At 45.6% G+C, this 19,860-nt stretch overlaps 1 protein-coding gene across 2 annotated transcripts; it reads left to right on the top strand.

Moving 5' to 3' along the window:
- The first annotated feature begins 151 nt into the window (after window positions 1-151).
- Window positions 152-18,805, top strand: CALR3 (calreticulin 3). 2 transcript variants are annotated; one of them, XM_084885980.1, is made up of 9 exons: window positions 157-322; window positions 468-569; window positions 4,601-4,804; window positions 7,192-7,286; window positions 11,647-11,835; window positions 15,637-15,744; window positions 15,838-15,969; window positions 16,904-16,996; window positions 18,403-18,799. In XM_084885980.1, the coding sequence occupies exons 1-9, from the start codon at window positions 229-231 to the stop codon at window positions 18,544-18,546; spliced, it is 1,161 nt and encodes a 386-aa protein (XP_084742106.1). In that variant the 5' UTR covers window positions 157-228; the 3' UTR covers window positions 18,547-18,799. The 2 variants fall into 2 exon arrangements, with proteins under 2 accessions (XP_084742107.1, XP_084742106.1); XM_084885981.1 differs by lacking the exon at window positions 468-569 and having other exon boundaries at window positions 152-322; window positions 18,403-18,805.
- The last annotated feature ends 1,055 nt before the right edge of the window (window positions 18,806-19,860 follow it).

Here is a 19,860-nt window from a genome sequence, read left to right as displayed (position 1 = left end):
AGAGACTACATCTCCCAGCGCGCCCTGCGCGCATCCCGAGGACCAATAGCGTCCCAGGTCACAATAGCGGGCCCTCCTGGGAGTGGCACAGTAGCGCGCTGGGACCGGGGATGCCTCACATCACAATCGCGAGGTGTGGCGGGAGTTGTAGTTCCTAGAGGGGCCCGGCTCGCTGCGGAGACTGCTGGGAGCAAAGGGGGCGGTTACAAGAAGCTCCGCGCACCCTCTATGGCCGCGCCTTGGGGGGTCCTGTTCTGGGCCATCTGTGCGTTGCGGGTGGTGCTGGCCACCGTCCACTTCCAGGAGGAGTTTCTAGACGGAGGTGAAAAAGCTCCCCCGTTCCTTGCCGCCCATTGGATGGCCGGAGTCACGTTTGGCTCCGGGGTGGGCTCAGCCTCGAGCGCCCCTCAGCCCCCCTGGACCCAGATGAAGTCCGTGGCCCTAACCCATGTTGTTTCCCCCCACAGAGCGCTGGAGGAACCGATGGGTGCAATCCACTAATGACTCCCAATTCGGGCATTTTAGACTCTCGTCAGGGAAATTTTACGGCCATAAAGAAAAAGACAAAGGTTAGTTGAGGGTTCCAGAGAAAATTGAGCTAAATGTTAAATCCCCCAAAGCAACCTTTCAAGGTAGGTGTGGCTCACCCCAGCACGTCCCACTCCGTCCCACTCCCGCTCCCAGGTGAGGAAACCGAGGCTTCGGTAGGGTCTGGTGTTACTTTTTTTTTTTTTTTAATTTATTTTTATTGATTTTAGAGAGGAAAGGAGAGGGAGAGAGAGAGAGAGAGAAACATCAATGATGAGAGAGGATCACACGCCCCCTACTGGGGATTGAGCCCGCAACCCAGGCATGTGCCCTTGGCCAGAATGGAACCTGGTACCCTTCAGTCCACAGGCCGAGGCTGTATCCACGGAGCCAAACCGGCTAGGGCTCTGGCGTTACTTTTTGTCCTCTTGTTTTCTCTTGCCCAGCAAAACATGCTTTGTATGCATTAGAGAGGGGGGGAAAAAAGCACAGCTCTTAAGGGGTGCAACAAGGTGAATGTTTATACCCGTACGCACAGGTAAAACTCCTCTCCCTCCCAGAGGCCAGCCTGTTACCCCCACCCTGCAAGTTGGAGGCCTCCTGTTTCTAGAATAACCTGTGTTCTGGCTTCTTCTCATTCCTGATGACCAAAGTGGACAAAATACAGCTCATCTACCACCTGTTTGTTTTTCCTAAGCCAGCAAACTGAGAATGGTTTTAACACTTTTTAATAGCGGGGAAATTGAAAGGGGCATAGTGTTTTATGACAAGTAAAAATTATAGAAAATTCTATGAAATTTCAGTATCTATCAATAGCGTTTTAATAGGACACAGCCATGCTCATTTGTTTGCATATGGTCTCTATAACTGCTTTCATACTGCGAAGGCAGAATTGAGTAGTTGGGACAAAGAGCAAATGGCAGATGAAGCCTAAAATATTTATTCTCTGGCCTTTCAAAAAAAGGTTTCCCAGCTCCTGATTTAGAGGAAAAACTAACTTCTTCACCATCTTCCATTCAACCTTTATTTGGTTCTGTTATTCCCATGTTTCTCTCTGGTTTTCAATTGTATATGCATAGTTTCATAAGTTACCCTAGTAGCCATGCACACAAATATGTGTGCTAGTAACTCTCTGTGGGGCCTGGCTGCTCCATGCCCACTGCCCAGAGGCCATCCACGGCTAGGCCCAGAATGCTCATGCTGCCCACTCTCAGTGATTGCCCCCTCGGGACTGGGGGACTCAGGCAGCGCTGAGAGGAGTGGGTGCCGCCACCTTGTGGCTGTGGGTGTGGCCATATTTGTGACAGAGTGACAGTTAATTTGCATATTATCCTTTTATTGGATAGGATGTTGACCCAAACAGTTGGTCAAAATTCAGGCTATAGCCCTGACCGGTTTGGCGCAGTGGATAGAGCATTGGCCTGTGGACTCAAGGGTCCCAGGTTTGATTCCGGTTGGGGGCGTGAGCCTTGGTTGTGGGCACATCCCCAGTGGGGAGAGTGCAGGAGGCAGCTGATTGGTTTCTCTCTCATCAATGTTTCTAACTTTCTATCCCTTTTCCTTCCTCTCTGTTAAAAAAGTCAATAAAATATACATTTTTTAAAAAAAATTCAGGCTAAATGACAAAAATGGAGTGAAAACAAGCAGGTGATTCTATGAAGCCTGTCCAAGGACAGGGGTTCCCACTTAGATTTGGTTTGTTTTTTTCCAGTGTTTTTTCTCCCTTCAATCTGGAATCCTGAGATTGTGTGCATTTCATTCACTGCATGTGTCTACGGAGTGCAGACAGGGGCAAGGCACCGAGCATACCCGTTAATTTGGCCCCTTCTGTTGTGGTCCCCTGGGACCATGACATAGAAGCTATTGTTGGAAAAAGAAATAGAATTTAGTCAGAAAGGCCATGGGTGTGGCTGAGGAGGGGGGTAGGACACAGAGGGAGGTGGTGAGTCATATGGCCTTAGTAATTGCCTCAATGGAAGGGGCCACATGAGGAGGAGGGTCTGCACATCTGAGGAAGGGGAGGGTGAGGAAGGAATGAAGGACACAGAGACATGTGGTGGCAGGGAGTTCAGCCATGAATTCAGGATGTAGTAATACAAATGCCAACTCCATTTATGATGACTCAGAGCAGCTGTGGGGGCCAGAGTACAGAGCAAAGGGTAGGTTGTAATAGACTAGCTCTCTCTTCAGATTTGATGAATTTCAGTATAAGATAAGGCTTTGGTACAGAAAAGGGGGTTTTGGTCTGCAAAGTGAACACTTAAATGCATAATGCAAATATGAGATGATTCACATGATAATGGATGGTGTCTTCATAAAAAGCTATCACACGTGACAACCATGAGCCAGCTCATCCCGCACAGGGAAGCACTATTTTACAGAGCTGCACTCTGTCCTCCATCTGCTGTTGTGACTCCTTTTTTGTTAATTCTCACCTGAGGGTATTTTTTCCATTGATTTTAGAGATCGTGTAAGAGGGAGGGAAAGACAGAGAGAAATAACAATGTGAGAGAGAAGCATTGATTGGCTGCCTTCTTCAGGAGCCCTGACTAGCCCAGGCTGGGGAGGAGCCTGCAACAAAGTACGTGCTCTTGACAGGAATCGAATCCAGGACCCGTTGGTCCCCAGGCCAACGCTCTAGCCACTGAGCCAAACCAGCTAGAGCTGCTGTTGTGATTTTTTTTTAAATATATTTTTATTGATTTCAAAGAAGGGAGAGAGTTAGAAACATCAATGTTGAGAATCATTGGCTGCCTCCTACACCCCACACTGGGGATGGAGCCCACAAACCTGGCATGTGCCCTGATGGGAATCAAACCATGACCTCCTAGTTCATAGGTCAACACTCAACCAGGGAGTCACACCAGCCGGTCTATTGTGACTCTTAAGTCACTATTTTAAGATGAGAATTAAAAAGAAGTAGAGCCCTAACCCCATGATTGGCAAACTGGCTCACAAGCCACCTGTGGCTCTTTGGCCCCATGAGTGTGACTCTTCCACAAAATACCACAGCCTGGGCGAGTCTATTTTGAAGAAGTGGCATTAGAAGAAGTTTAAGTTTAAAAAATTTGGCTCTCAAAAGAAATTACAAAATGTTGATATTTGGCTTTGTTGACTAATGAGTTTGCCAACCACTGCCCTAACCAGTTTGGCTCAGTGGACAAAGCATCGGCCTGCGGACTCAAAGGTCCCAATTTCGATTCCAGTCAAGGGCAGGTACCTTGGTTGCAGGCACATCCCCAGTGGGGGGTATGCAAGAGGCAGCTGATTGATGTTTCTTCCTCATCGATGTTTCTAACTCTCTCTCCCTCTCCCTTCCTCTCAGTAAAGAAGAAATAAAATACATCTTTTTAAAAAAGAAAAAAAAAAAGAAGTAGAGCCAAAACCGGTTTGGCTCAGTGGATAGAGCATTGGCCTGCAGTCTGAAAGGTCCCAGGTTCGATTCTGGTCAAGGGCATGTACCTTGGTTGTGGGCATATCCCCAATAGAGAGTGTGCAAGAAGCAGCTGATTGATGTTTCTAACTCTTCCTCTCTGTAAAAAATGAATAAAATATATTTTTTAAAAAAGAAGTAGAATGCTTTGTATTTTAATTCAGTTGCTACACAAGCTTCCTTTGGCTTTGTTGACTAATGAGTTTGCCAACCAGCTTGTGTAGCAACTGAATTAAAATACAAAGCATTCTACTTCTTTTTTAAAAAATATATTTTTTAAAAGAGACAGCCTGAAAAACAATTTAACCGGGAAGGTTAAATTCAGTCCATTTAGTATAGCCCTACCTCTTGGAAGATGAGTGGAAGCAAAATGAATCTTTTATTTATCACTAGAATGCATATTTGTCACTTAGAGCTAAAGTGCCTTTATAATTTAACAGTGGTATATTAAGTACAGAAACATCCGAGTGTGACAAAGAAGTTCTGTGGCATGTCCATTGTCTTTTGTACAAATGGACTATAGGTGCTGGATGAATGTAAATGGCTTACTAATGGGAGTAAGAGAAAGACAATAATTTAATTATCTGCCTCACTGAGCCCTGTCTCTCCTAATCCCTCATGAGTGTTTTTTGTTTGAAGGTCTGCAAACCACTCAAAATGGCCGATTCTATGCCATCTCTGCGCGGTTTAAACCATTCAGCAACAAAGGGAAGACGCTGGTCGTTCAGTACACAGTGAAGCACGAGCAGAAGATGGACTGTGGCGGCGGCTACATTAAGATCTTCCCTGCGGATGTGGACCAGAAGAACCTGAGCGGGAAGTCCCCGTACTATGTCATGTTTGGTGAGTTCAGGTAGCACAAAGCAACCGTTCCTGGTGACTGATAATCCTTCCACCCATGGCATCCTTAGACCAAGACTGCTAAGATGGTAGTATTGTGTGTGCCCGGCTAAAGGTTTTTATTTTTTTAAATATATTTTATTGATTTTTACAGAGAGGAAGGAAGAGGGATAGAGAGCTATAAACATCGACCAGCCGCCTCTTGCACACCCGCTGCCAGGGATGTGCCCACAGCCAAGGTACATGCCCTTGACCAGAATCGAACCCGGGATCCTTCAGTCCGCAGGCCGACACTCTATCCACTGAACCAAACCAGTTTTGGCAGGCCAAAAGTTTTTAGTCCTGTTAAATCTATTTAACATGATAAAAAGGCAACTGTACCATTCTGTTATACTTTAGAGAAAGTTGTATGTTTAACATGAATGTAGACCCAAGTATTCTGAATATATCAGGAGTCCATGGGCCAGATCAGGCCACCCACAATGGGAGCTGAGAATGGGTTTTAACATTTCTGAATGACGGGGAAAAAATCTTAAGAGGGATAATATTTTTGACACGTGGAAATGATATGAAACTCAAATGTCAGTGTCCACAAATGAAGTCTCACTGGCTACAGCTTCACTCACTTCATTTGCATTTTGTCTAGAGCTGCTTTCAAACAGCAGTGGCAGAGTGGAGTCATTGTAACAGAGACCATATGGCCCCAAAGCCAAAAATATTAACTGTCTTGCCCCTTACAGAAAAAAACTGGATGACCCTGGAATACAGTAAATGTCTCCTGATACCAGGGAAACTTGATTAAAATTTGTGCTGGAATGGGAAGAGACCACATTGAGCCACAGACATAACCAAAGTGTGAGATCCAAAAGCTTTATGAATGAAGAGGATTCTGGGAAGATGGCAGAGTAGAAAGCATTAGGCAGCTGTCTCCCCACCTGGACAACAATTCTACTGGCAGAAGCTGCCAGATTTAAATACTTGGGGACTCTGGAGTCTGTGGAAGGATTGCAATTTCCAGGGGAAACCGGGAAGGTTAAATTCAGTCCATTTAGCCCTCAGCACAGTAGCATATATCACCTCCCGCCCCTAATGCAGCGGGGCAGGTGTTCCTGGAGCAGCTTACACACAGTTTGCAGGAGCTAGGGTGGCAGAAAGGACTCTGTCCTCCAAATATTTGGGATCTGAGCTCTGATTGCTGATTGGTGCCTCTGTTCACAAGAGTGGGGACAGAGAGGGGCCGCTATTTTGTTGTATCTCCCTCACTATTGTAGTAATCCTCTCTGCCTCCAGCCAGAGTGACTTCCAGTGACTCCCCTCATTATTTCCCTTTTCCCCTTAGGAAGCCAGACGCTAAAGACCAGGACATTCATGCAGGGAAAATTAGAAAGTGACCACACATGCCAGGGAAAGACTCTGAGAAGATGTTAAGTTTACGTCTCAGGCTGACTCTTAGCACAGAGACAGCCTGAAAAACAATTAAATAGCCAGTGGGTGTGGCTCAGTGATGGAGCATTGACATATGAATCAGGAAGTCATGGTTAGATTCCCGGTCAGGACACATACCCAGGTTGTGGGCTCCATCCCCAGTAGGGGGTGTGCAGGAGGCAGCCAATTAATTGATGTTTCTCACCAATGTTTCTATCCCTCTCCCTTCCTTTCTCTCTCTCAAATCAATAAATGTACTAAAAAATGAGCCCATTTAATTGTCACAATAGCTTTATGAAGTCAAGATTAACTCAAGGCATAGAGAGGCTGCATAGTTGCAACTGTGTCTCAAAACTGAATGAGAGTTGAAGCTAGAGCCTGTCAGTCCAACTCCAAAGCCCGCACCTGGGTACAGGGCCATTGGTCAGAGCTTCTGAGCAAGGACCCCAGACTCAGGCAGCATGTCAGGGATGCTTTTTAGATTGTTAAACCTTTTCTTACTCATGCTGATTTACACTTGCGTCCAAAGTGGCTGCAGGGAACAGAGAAATTACCTGAACTGAGAATGGTAGATATCCATTTAAATATATCCATGTAGCCCTAACTGGTTTGGCTCAGTGGATAGATCGTCGGCCTGCGGACTGAAAGGTCCCAGGTTCGATTCCGGTCAAGGGCATGTACCTTGGTTGCAGGCACATCCCCAGTAGGGGGTGTGGAGGAGGCAACTGATCGATGTTTCTCTCTCATCGATGTTTCTAGCTCTCTATCCCTCTCCCTTCCTCTCGGTAAAAAACCAATAAAATATATTTTTAAAAAGTAAATAAATATATCCATGTAGGTAATTGATCATTTCTGGGCATGTAAGCTTCCTATGCCTTGGATATTATTTCAGAAGAATGGTTGTGGGTATGTTGTGGTAATGCATTATGCAGGGAAATTGAGATCAGCTAATTTTTTTTTTGTAGGACCTGATATTTGTGGATTTGATATCAAGAAAGTTCATGTTATTTTATATTTCAAGAATCAGTATCATTCAAACAAGAAACCTATCAGGTGTAAGGTAAATTATTTTGTATTTATTTATTTATTAAATATATTTTTAATTATAAATATATTTTTTTATTTCAGAGAGGAAGGAAGAGAGAGAAAGAGAGAGATAGAAACATCAACGATGAGAGAGAATCATTGATCATCTGCTTCCTGCACGCCCCCCACTGTGGATAGAGCCCACAACTCAGGCATGTGCCCTTGGCTGGAATAGAACCCTGACATCCTGGCTCATAGGTTGATAGATGCTCAACCACTGAGCCATGGCGGCCAGGCTGATTTTATATTTAAATCGGTGGTTGTGTTATCTCTTGTCAGATAGTAACATAAATTTAGAGAGAGCAGTTTGATCTTAAAATATTTAAGTGAGCCAGGGATGGGTCATAGCAAACATAACCCGTCCCTGCTCTCTAGGTTAGCAGGTGCATCAGAGACACTTGTCCACTACTCTGGTTTGGTTTCTCGAGTTCTTTTTCCCATCAGGAGGGCACATTCACTTTTTACTGTGAGCTGTGGCATCAATTTATAATTTGCCCCATCAAGGTTACAACAGAGTGGTCCCATTTTAGCTATAGCCATCATTATTAAGGAATGAAATAGTCCTGATATCATTCCTTTATTCCTGAAAATTAATTGGAGAAATGAATCTTCAAAATGCCAAAATATTTAAGATAGAAAATGTTCTAAAATGAAAGCATACACTTACTTTTTTTTACCCAGGGAATCTGTGAAAATGACTCTTTAGGTCTAAGGGCCTGCTTTAGAACTCAATGGCGCCACCTAGGGCTTCTCCAAAGAGGTGGCCTGTTAAGTCCCTGGCATGTGGGCCTGTGGAAGGGAAGTATGTTCTGCAATGCCCCTCATTTGCATGTAAGCACCAGGAAACAGGAACCTGTCCCCTGAGACACCCCCAGGGCCCAGGGCTCCAACAGCAGAGGCCTGCGTGAATCTGCGTGAATTTGGACAGGGGGACCTAGTGTATTTCACGATCATTGACAGCAGGGAGTGGATGCATCTATAACTCTCCCTTAGTCCTAACCCAAGCAGGGAGCAGCAGACCTCTTCACAAAACCCCAGTGAGTCTCCATTGGTAGCACCATCCCTCTTGGGCTCCCACCTACTGATGTTGCGGTTCATTTGGATTGTGAGCTCCCCCCTCATCCCATGTCCCCCTCCCATGGGGCGTTGGGAAGCTTACAATATTTATTTTATTTTATTTTATTTTATTTTATTTTATATATTTTATTGATTTTTTACAGAGAGTAAGGGAGAGGGGCAGAGTTAGAAACATCAATGAGAGAGAAACATCTATCAGCTCCTTTTGCACACCCCCTACCGGGAACGTGCCCACAACCAAGGTACATGCTCTTGACCAGAATCGAACCTGGGACCTTTCAGTCTGCAGGCCGACGCTCTATCCACTGAGCCAAACCGGTTTCAGTGAAAGCTTATAATCTTAAGCTTTCTCCCTCCATTTAGTGTTTGGACCAATGGGCAGGTCTTTATGATTGAGTCCCAAGAAATTGTTCGGTTGTACATCAGGTGTGTGGGAGAGACACTGTGGAGGCTGTGAGGTTCGGTCCAGATCACGCCTGGGAGGCCAAAGCATGACCACCTGGGGTCAACAAGCCTACAGGGCCCTGACAGGCACCCAAGGCTGATGACTTTCTCGGACACGTGCTGCTGTTACCGCAATCTGTTGGAAAAATAACACCCATCTGCTGAAGGAGCACTGATTCACAGCGGCTAGTCAGCATTCCGGTCTTCCCAGGGAGGAGTACCATTGTCTTCATAGGGTCTGATTCATTCTGTGATGTGGAAAGGAAAGGGCGAGAACCTTTCCTGCAGGCGGTGGTCAGACCTCAGGGGTCTGAAGTGCATGTTAGGAAAATAGGTCAGATGTTCTGGAGAGGGTGGGTGGGGGACAGAGTGATCAACAGGCAGGAAAACAGGTGAGATTGTGGGCCCAGGTTCCGGGGGAATGCAGACGGTAGGAGGTAGGAGCATTTGAACATTATTCAGGAGTGGGGTCCAGAGGACTTTATTGTAGGGAACGGCTCTAGGGTCAAGCCTTGGGCTGGCCTGTGGCAGGGCCGCAAACAAGTCCCAGCCTGGAGGGCAGAGCTCTCCCAGCATAACTGAGCCTGACCTGGTGGCCCTCCCTAATTCCTTCCTAAGTAGCTAATGGCTGTGGGAGGTGCAGCAAGTGTTGCCAAAACAAGAACATTTGTATAGATGTTAATCTACCCTTTTAAAAAAAAAATTTTATTGATTTTTTACAGAGAGGAAGGGAGAATGATAGAGAGTTAGAAACATTGATGAGAGAGAAACATCCATCAGCTGCCTCCTGCACACCCCCTACTGGGGATGTGCCCACAACCAATGTACATGCCCTTGACCGGAATCGAACCCGGGATCTTACAGTCTGCAGGCCGATGCTCTATCCACTGAGCCAAACCGGTTTTGGCAGGGCTACCCTTGTTTTAATCAGACTATAAAACAAAGCATCGGCTTGCAGGCTGGGTCTTTTGTGTCCTCATCCAGGCACGGGAGATCCACCGGGCCCCAGCTGTATTCTCTTGTCTGTCTTTTCTTCCATCTTCACTGCCCCTCCTCAGGTTCACCCTTGGACATGCTGGTGCAGCACACTTTACGATGTTTGGAATGTGGGTACTGAGGATGCGGACGATGACTCTCAGTAGCATTACAGTTAATTAGGAAGGGAAGCAAAGGTCAAGGAGGGACTAGGGCAGACTGGGGGGTCATGTTGAATGGTTAGGGGTGAAATCCTGGCAGACATCCAGATAGAGGTGTCAGTAAATTGTTGGAAGCAGGTCTGAAGCTCAGGCAGATGGTTGAGATTAAAGATGCCTTTTGGAGCTGTTTGCATATGTATGGGAGTAAATATAATCCCCATCCAGCTGCTCTTGTAGCCAAATCCTGGGGAGCCCCAGCCATTGGGGCCAGGGAGCCCAAAGTGAAAGTAGGAAAGGGAGTTGAGAAGGAGGCCAGTAGAGGTGCAGGGGGAGAGCATTGGCATTCAGCCGTCACACCAAGCAGACTGCAGTGTTGATCTTGGACAAGCCATTTGCCACTGTGTGGACAGCAGTGGCCTATCCGGCAGGGCACAGCAGGCTCTTGTTAGGGGAGAATCCTCCTGACACAGACCCTTTAAAACGCTGGGGCAGTGGCTCCTGAACCGGAACAATGTCAGTGTCCCTGGAGGGCCTGTGAAAATTACTGAGGGTCCACCAGGTTCCAGCACAGCATGTTGGGACCCACGTGGGAACCTCCATTTCCCAGTGATGTTGATGCTAAGGGTTGTGTTTTGAGAAGCCCAGTAAGATTCCCCTCAGCTACTGGCAGGCAGGCATATCCTGGGCACCCTCAGTCTCCCCAGGCACCTGCCACCCAACCCCCACCCATCCTTAATTGTGTATTTGTGGAATACTTTCCTGTGTCCGGCCCAGCGCTTTAATCGTGACTCAGACAGACACTGGGCCTGCCCTCACCAAGCTCCCGTTGTCGGATAGCTCAGAGCATCAGAAAGTTCTCCCCTGTGTTAGAAATAGAGCGGAGCCCTGGTTGGGGTGTTGTCCCATATACCAAGGGGTTGTGGTTTGATTTCCTGGTCAGGGCACACACCTAGGTTGCAGTTCAATCCCCAGTGAGGGCATGTATGGGAGGTAGCTGATCAATGCTTCTCACCCGCCCCTCCCTTTCTCTGAAGTCAATCAACACATCCTTGGGTGAGGATTCAAAACAAAACAAAACAAAACAAAACAAAATTATAACCAAAACCGGTTTGGCTCAGTGGATAGAGCGTCGGCCTGCAGATTGAAAGGTCCTGGGTTTGATTCCGGTCAAGGGCATGTGCCTTGGTTGCAGGCACATCCCCAGTAGGGTGTGTGCAGGAGGCAGCTGTTAGATGATTCTCTCTCATTGATGTTTCTAACTCTCTATCCCTCTCTCTTCCTCTCTCTAAAAAAATCAATAAAATATATTTTTTAAAAATTATATACAAAAAGAAATGGAGCAGACTTCATTAGGAATCTTTCAGTTTTCAACATGACTTTTCATAAACAATGCCATCGTCCCATGGTTTACACCAACTGCCCCATCGTAACTGCCTGTAGGATTATAGTGGGGGCCGGTATCTTTGCCCAAAAGGGAATTGGCCACTCAAGAGAAGGCTGCCAGCAGCAGGGTTCTTCAAAGAGGCAATGCTTCTGTTACACCGTTACAGCCCCCTATCCTACGACCCCTCTTCTTTCTGGTTATGGCAAGTCTTTGACTGATGATAACTTAAACTGCATGTTTAGACCTGCCTTGAAACATCTCCCTGTCATCCTTTCCTCCCCTAAAATGTGCAGGTTGATGGCTTCACACACCTCTACACTCTGATCTTAAGACCAGATCTCACTTATGAAGTGAAAATTGATGGCCAAGTGATTGAATCCGGCAGCATTGAGTATGACTGGAACTTAACATCACTGAAGAAGACGGAGAAGTCTTCAGCAGAGTCCATGGACTGGGAGCAGGAGAAAGAGGACAAACTCCAGGTATGGATTTTCCCCAAACAATTTTAGAAAATGTGTGCAAGCAAAATTTGTACGTACTAGGTCCTGTGTGATTGCTGCATGGCGGGTAACCATGATGGCAACAACAGAATGATCAAAATGCTCTCTCTGGTGCATGAGTGCTGAAACCAGCCACAGATCTGCATGCCTGAAGGTATTGTGAAAAAGTTTTATAATATTTGAGATAAAAACAAGTATGGTTTGATCTTCTTAACCAAAATTAAATGCATCTGCAACCTTAAAATTTTTTTATGTTATTATGCATTTGAACATGAAATATTTTTGTGGCCTCATACTTGTGATTGATAATCAAGATCCATAAACATATAAAAATGTGTTTCCTAGGGCTGCTGTGTATTGAATATATATAAGCACCACAAAGAGCAAATCCCTAACATAAAGGTTTTTCTATTTTCTGGTTAGGGCTCCTGTGGGAGGCAAGCAATCAATGTCACTTTCTCACATCGGTGTTTCTCTCTCTCTGCTTCTCCCTCTCTCTTCCACTCTCTAAAAATCAATGGGGAAATATCCTCTGGTGAGGATTAACAAAAATCTAACCCGGGACCTTTGCCATCATTTCTCAAAGGACAGAAATGTATTCTCTTGTAGTTCTTCTTGAAGGCAGGGTGAGAAATTAGTGTGTTGGCAGGCAGGACCACACTCCCTCTCAGGGCAGTCGGGAGGATCCTTCCTCCTTACAGTGTCACTGCCTTTAGGCATTCTTTGGGTGATACACACATCACTCCAGTCTCTCTGGCTGGCTTCTCCACATGGCCTTTTCCTCCTCTTGAGTCTCTTCTGTCTCCTATAAAGACATTTATCATTGGATTTAAGTCCACCTGAATAATCCAATTGCCTTGAGATCCTTATAATTACATCTGCAAAGACCCTCCCCACACCCTTTAAGCTCACATTCCCAGATTTAGGATGTAGATAAATATTTTTTGGAATTACCCACTACAGCCACTTTTTTAAAAAAATGTATTTTATTGATTTTTTTCAGAGAGGAAGGGAGAGAGAGAGAGAGCCAGAAACATCGATGAGAGAGAAACATCAACCAGCTGCCTCTTGCACATCCCCTACCAGGGATGTGCCCACAACCAATGTACATGTCCTTGACTGGAATCGAACCTGCGACCTTTCAGTCCACAGACTAGGACCAGTCTATGTTTCTTTATTGTTTTTTTGTAATATATTTTATTGATTTTTTACAGAGAGGAAGGGAGAGAGATAGAGAGCTAGAAACATTGATGAGAGAGAAACATCGACCAGCTGCCTCTTGCACACCCCCTACCAGGGATGTGCCCGCAACCAATGTACATGCCCTTGACCGGAATCGAACCCGGGACCTTTCAGTCCGCAGACCGACGCTCTACCACTGAGCCAAACCGGTTTCGGCTGTTTCTTTATTGTTGTAACATTTTGTTTTGGGCATCAAACACTATACCAGAACCTGAGCTTTTTATCTGAAGACAGTCATCTTTGCCATAACTATGAGTACTGGACTGATATCTATTATTCATTTCTGACAACATACAACTTATTGGTGGCATTGCTATGTAATAACCAAATACTTCAGAATAGACTGCATATAATTATTAAATCTTATTTAGTCTATTAAGTTATTTGGCAATCCTTTTTCCCCATAGATAATTGAAAGTTAAGTTTCTTGAATTTGGAATCAATTATGTCCAATCAGTGAGAATGCCTTTAGATTAGAGCAACTCCCCCACATAAAAGTTTTCCACTATATCTCATGGGAGGAAAAAATGGCAGTTTCCCCCTCCTGTTCTTCCCTTAAAAACAAACCAAAAAATGGAGTGTTCACCCAGAAAAAGCACTTACTTTAAACAAGGCCCAGAATGGCAAAACAACAACCACAACAACAACAACAATAACAACACCCCTGCAGTACCCCCTGCCCCAGCAGTTTGGGTGGAGACAGGTGCCCACAGGGGCTAATCAGTCTTTCTGAAGCTCCTTTCTGGATTGGCTGTTTTGTCCCTATGCTCAGACCCCTATGAGCTATGACATTAGAATCTGAAAACCTGCAATTCTACTAGGAAGCCTGCTACTCAGATTGAATTGTAATTATTTTCTGGATCCCAACACAACAGTGGTTCATGGTTGTCATTTGTGGTCTGGGTCAAAAAGCAGTAGGAGAGCTCGGCTGGCATGGCTCAGTGGTTGAGCCTCAACCTGTGGACTGCTAGGTCCCCGTTCAATCCCTGTCGTGGATATGCCTGGGTTGCAGGTCTTGCAGGTCAATCCCCAGTGTGGGATATGCAGAAGGCAGTTGATCAATGATTCTCTCTCATCATTGATGCTTCTGTCTCCTTCTCCCTCTCCTATATATATATATATATATATATATATATATATATATATATATAAAACAGTAGAAGAGACCTAGTTAGTTTGGCTCAGTAGATAGAACCAAGGTTCAATTCTAGTCAAAGGTATGTACCTCAGTTGCAGGTTTGATCCCCAACCCTAGTTGGGCCTCATGTGGGAGGTAACCAATTGATGTGCCTCTCTAACATCGATGTTTCTCTGTTTTCCCCCCTCCCTCCCTCCCTCCCTCCCTCCCTCCCTCCCTCCCTCCCTCCCTCCCTCTCTTAAAATCAATGGAAAAATATCCTCGGTGATAATTACCAACAACAAAAAGCAGTAGGAGAGGTGACTAACTCCCATGTTTCAGTTGTTGAGAAGAGTATCATGAAAAAGCTGCTAAGTTAAAAATGTTGCCCTACGGTTTAGCTCCGTGGATAGAGTGTTGGCCTGTGGACTGAAGGGTTCTGGGTTTGATTCTGGTCAAGGGCACATGTCCAGGTTTCTGGCTTCATCCCCAGTGTGGGAGGCAGCCAATCAATGATTATCATCATTATTTCTATCTCTCCCTCTCCCTTCCTCTCTGAAATCAATATATTTTAAAAAATGTTTACAATGTCTCAGTTCTAAAAGAGAAAACAACATTATTTACAACTTTTATATATATTGATCTGAATATTAATCTAAGCAATTTTTTCTTATCCATTTACTTATTCAACAACTATTTATTCAGTACCTACTAAGCCATATACATATGTATATAGATGTGTATAATATGTATATATGTTTGTATAAACTTGAATATGTATACTTATATATATTATGCATTATATATTTAACTGTATATATATATATACATTTATATGCATTATTTTTGTGTGTATATAGGTGAGTGTTTCTATGTATATAAAATGACTCAATAGTAATTGCTTTTCTCCTGCTATCCAGGTAAATATTGGGACATTTCTTAGTTATCCAGCTCTTCTCTGGAATAGTCCATGTGTGACTGTGATGTAGGGCAGATTTCAGCTAACCATCAGGGAAAGTGTGGTCCCCTCTCCCATCCTTACTTTTTGCCCATCATTTTACCTTTAGACATTATTTCAAGTTTTCCACATTGCCATTCCTGTCAATAGCATGGGAAAAGTGGTACCATCACACGGGCTGAAGATGGGGATGGGGTTAGAGAGAACATTCCAGCAATGCATGATCCCAAGGCCCCCTGTGGGATCTGGACCCTGATCGCAACCAATTATTAAACCCATTGGTTCTGCTCTCCTTTCCACCTCTCTCCCCCAACCCCCACCATCACTGCACTCGGCCCTTCAACCACCAAACTGAGAAGGAGATGAGGAAATAGCGACCTGGGTCACAGGCCTGGCCATTTCCTGGTTGCTACGAATTTCCTTTCTCAAATCTGAGAATCTTTTTTTCTCTTACACATATTTTAAGGACTGGGAGAAGCATTTTCTGGATGCCAGTGCCAGCAAGCCAAGCGACTGGAACAGAGAACTGGACGGCGACTGGCAGGCGCCAATGCTTCAGAAACCTCCGTACCAGGTACGTGGGGGCATCCTCTTCCTGTGACACCCTCGGACTGCCCCCTCCCCTGCTGCATCACTGGGGACCACCACATGCGGTTTGCTGTTGCAGGATGGCCTGAAAGCAGAAGGAATAGACAAAGACGTGTGGCTCCATCAGAAGATGAAAAACACCCGCTATTTAACGGAGTACGACCTTTCGGAATTTGAGAACATTGGTGCCATCGGGCTGGAGCTTTGGCAGGTCAATGGGTTTTAAATTTGCTTTAGTTTAATAACTGAATTTCAGCTTACCAGTAAATCCCTTAATTTACATAGCTTGTGTTTCTTGAACTCCTGCTGTGCGCCTGGCACCTGTAACTGGACCCAAGGCTGTGGCCAAACAGATGACCTCCTCCCGCTCCGGGCACATCCTGTCTGCCTCTGCCCACTGGGAACTGGTCTTCCTCAGCTCTTAGCTGATGGGTGGGGCCATCAGCCAGCGTTAGGACAAGGTTATAGATTCTGAGGCAGAGTGCCTGGTGTGGAGCTTGAGATTCTGCATTCCCACCAACTTCCAGGTAGTGTTGTTGCTGCCAGTCCACAGAAAGGTTTTTGAACTGCATTTCTTTTCTTTCTTTCTTTCTTTTTAAAAAAATATATATTTTATTGATTTTTTTATAGAGAGGAAGAGAGAGGGATAGAGTTAGAAACATAGATGAGAGAGAATCATCGATCAGCTGCCTCCTGCACACCCCCTACTGGGGATGTGCCCGCAACCAAGGTATGTGCCCTTGACCGGAATCGAACCTGGGACCTTTCAGTCTGCAGGCCGACGCTCTGTCCACTGAGCCAAACCGGTTTCGGCTGAACTGCATTTCTTAAATATTGCTGAGCGCTCCAGGCATTGGGGCGCTCTTCAAAGTCTCAATGCCCAGGCAGCCCCCAGACCAGTGAAAGCAGCATCCCGAAGGTTGAGACCAGGCATCAGGAATTTCTGAAATATTCTTGGTGATCCCAATAGGCAGCCAGGTTGACAACCCGTGCCCTGGAGGGAAGGGCATTCTGGAAATGGGTTTAAGCATGTGTTGCTTTGAGAACTAATGATTGCCACAGTACTGAGAAGAATACAATTGTCGCTTGGTGGAAGGTGGTTCCATTTCTCACACCGATAAGTAAGGCCCTATTTTCATCTGCAGGTGAGATCTGGAACCATCTTCGATAACTTCCTGATCACAGACGATGAAGAGTATGCTGAGAATTTTGGCAAGGCCACCTGGGGTGAAACGAAGGTACGATGAGTGCAATGAACTTTTCTTTCATTTTTATTTACTTCTGTACTGGGGTCTAACATGTAGGAAAGGGCTTGATGAGTTCTTGCTAATGAACACTCCACCTAGATCAACTCACAGAATGCTTTCAGGAGCCTCCTTATCCCCCCACCCCCCCCCCCCAGCCGGCACTCACTCCCAAAGGAGCCACTATTCTGCCACTATTCTATCTAGATCAATTTGGCCTCCTTTTGAAATTCATATAAATGGAGTCCTGTTTACTCATTTAGGCAGTATTGTCAGATGCACTCATATTATCACACGCAGCAGTAGCTCGATCTTCCTGTGAGACTATCCCAGAAGGTATGTATCCATTCTCTGTCAAGGCAGCTTTGGGTGGCTTCCAGCTTGTGGCCTTCTGCAGAAAGCTGTCACAATCATTCCTGAATGTGTCTTTCGGTGAACAGCCCAGGAGCGAACAGGCTGGGTTTACAATGTCCCTCACAGCCAAGCAGTTATCGATGTGTTGCCTTATTTTACATCCCCTGGATTTCTTCATTTAGGCTCTACCGTCTCCTCTTATCACCCATTCAGCTGGTCAGCTGGTTGAAGGACAGGGACCCACTGCTCTGGGGACAGAAAGAAGGGATGAATCATTGCCAGGGGCTGTTATAGCAAATCACCACGAACTGGCCAGCTTAAAACAGCACACATTTTTTCTCGTACAGTCCTGGAGGCCAGACTCCATTAGCAGGACCACTCTCCCTCTGAAGGTTCTGGGGGAGGACCCTTTTCTTGCTTTTTCCAGCTTCTGGTGGCTTCTGGTGTTCCTTGGTTTGTGGCCACAACACACTAACTTCTGCCTCTATTTTTTAAATGTTTTTATTGATTTTTTTTTTAGAGAGAGGAAGAGAGAGAGAGAAAGAAACATCAATGAGAGAGAAACATCATCGATCAACTGCCTCCTGCAAGCTCCCTACAGGGGATTGGGACTGCAATCTGAGCATGTGCCCTGACCAGGAATCCAGTTGGTGACCTCTTGGTTCCTGGATGGACATTCAGCTGCTGATCTACACCAGCCGGGCTCTGCCTCTGTCTTGATGTGGCATTCTCCTCTTCTGTGTGTGTTTCACATTTCTCTGTCTCTCTTATGAGGACACTGAATGATGGAATTTAGGGTCTACCTGATAAATCAGAATAATCTCAACACAACTTAATCCCGTTTGCAAAGACCTTTTCCCCATATCCGGTCATATTGACAGGTTCCAGGGATTAGGACCTGATAGCTTTGGGGACTCATTTTTATCTGCCCTGAGCTGGAGTGGAAGCTTCCAGAAGGCAGGGGCAGGTTGCACATTAACATCTGGTCAGCTTCCAGGAAGCATAATCCCTCCCCCCCCCCCCCAATCTCTATTTTTTGTCTGCAGGGCCCGGAAAGGGAGATGGATGCCATCCAGGCCAAGGAGGAAGTGAAGAAGGCCCGTGAGGAAGATGAGGCAGACCTGCTGATGGGCAGGTTTGATGGGAGAGAAAATAATTTCAGGAGATTTCACAAGAGGGATGAACTTTAGTCACCCCACCCCAGATAAAGATGACTGGTAAACCTTGTTACTTTAATCTACATTGAAAAGCTCAAATGTCTGCACACATGGGAATTTGTCTAATTTTCTTTGAGAAATGTTCCTATGCTTCTTGGTGGCTTCCTCAAGCCCCACCCCTGTGCATAAGATGTTTCTTCTGGACCAGGGGTCCTCAAACTTTTTTAAGTGGGGGCCAGATCACGGTCCCTCAGAGAGCTGGAGGGCCGGACTATATGAACTACTAATTCCTACTGTAACACCTCGGCTGCGCTCACTGCCCAAAAAACCTGGCGGGCCGGATCAGACTCCTCTGCGGGCCGCATGTCGCCCGCGGGCCGTAGTTTGAAGACCCCTGCTCTGGACAAACCTGAGGCTGGTGAGTTTGGTAAAAAAAAAACCCAAAAAAAACACCTGATGCTATTTTTTCTTTAAATCTTTTCCTGAGGACATGTTTGTGTGTTTGTTTTCAGAGAGAGAGAGAGAGAGAGAGAGAGAGAGAGAGAGAGAGAGAGAGAGGGGGAGGGAGGGAGGGAGGGAGGGAGGGAGGGAGGGAGGGAGGGAGGGAGGAAGGGAGAGAGAGGAAAACATCAATCTATTGCCTCATATGTGCCCCGCCTGGGGATCGAACCTGCAACCTTTTGGTGTATGGGGAGATGCTCCAACCAACTGAGCCACCTGTTCAGGGCCTGATGCTCTTTTTTTAATCCCCAAAATGTTTTATAAATAAAAGGTAGTAAGACCTATTTTGAAAAAAGAGGAAATGATGCCTTATTTCTTTGGTTTTTAAATTATTAATAACACAAGAGAAAATTTTCCATATGAAATCTACGCAACGTCCTCAGCGTGGTAAGGTTTTGGCTGCTCTACCGGTATCTTGGTTATTTTGAAGAACCAGGCTTCCCTCGCACACAGACATTTAAAATGCCATAAAGAAGCTGATGCTTCCCCTCCCTGCTCTGTGGCCCACTTCTGTGGCCGAGTGCTTCTCTGTAAGACAGAGGAATGAAATACATTTTCTCAAGTGAAAATAGTGATAACTTCTCAGTTTAATGTTTTCCTTTCAAATCAAATAATTTGCTTTTAAAAAATATGTTTTTATTGATTTTAGAGAAAGAGGCAAGGAGAGGGAGGAGAAATAGAAACATCTGTGAGAGAGAAACATCAATTGGCTGCCTCCTGCACACCCCCAACTGGAGATCAAGCCCACAACCAGGGTATGTGCCCTGTCCTAGAATAGAACTGGTGACCTCTTGGTGCATTGAATGATGCTCAAACAATTGAGCCACACCAGCTGGGCATTTTGGT

This window comes from Pipistrellus hanaki, assembly GCF_964339955.1.
Source record: "Pipistrellus hanaki genome assembly, chromosome: 5".
Lineage (NCBI taxonomy): Eukaryota > Metazoa > Chordata > Mammalia > Chiroptera > Vespertilionidae > Pipistrellus > Pipistrellus hanaki.
This window is presented reverse-complemented; position numbering and strand designations above follow the sequence as displayed.

Bases quoted from the DNA above. Each gene is read 5' to 3' on its own strand.
- CALR3 (XM_084885980.1), top strand. From the start codon at position 229: ATGGCCGCGCCTTGGGGGGTCCTGTTCTGGGCCATCTGTGCGTTGCGG. The intron at 11,836-15,636 runs GTATGGATTTTC...ACATATTTTAAG, and splicing joins AGAAAGAGGACAAACTCCAG to GACTGGGAGAAGCATTTTCT. The intron at 16,997-18,402 runs GTACGATGAGTG...TTTTGTCTGCAG, and splicing joins CCACCTGGGGTGAAACGAAG to GGCCCGGAAAGGGAGATGGA.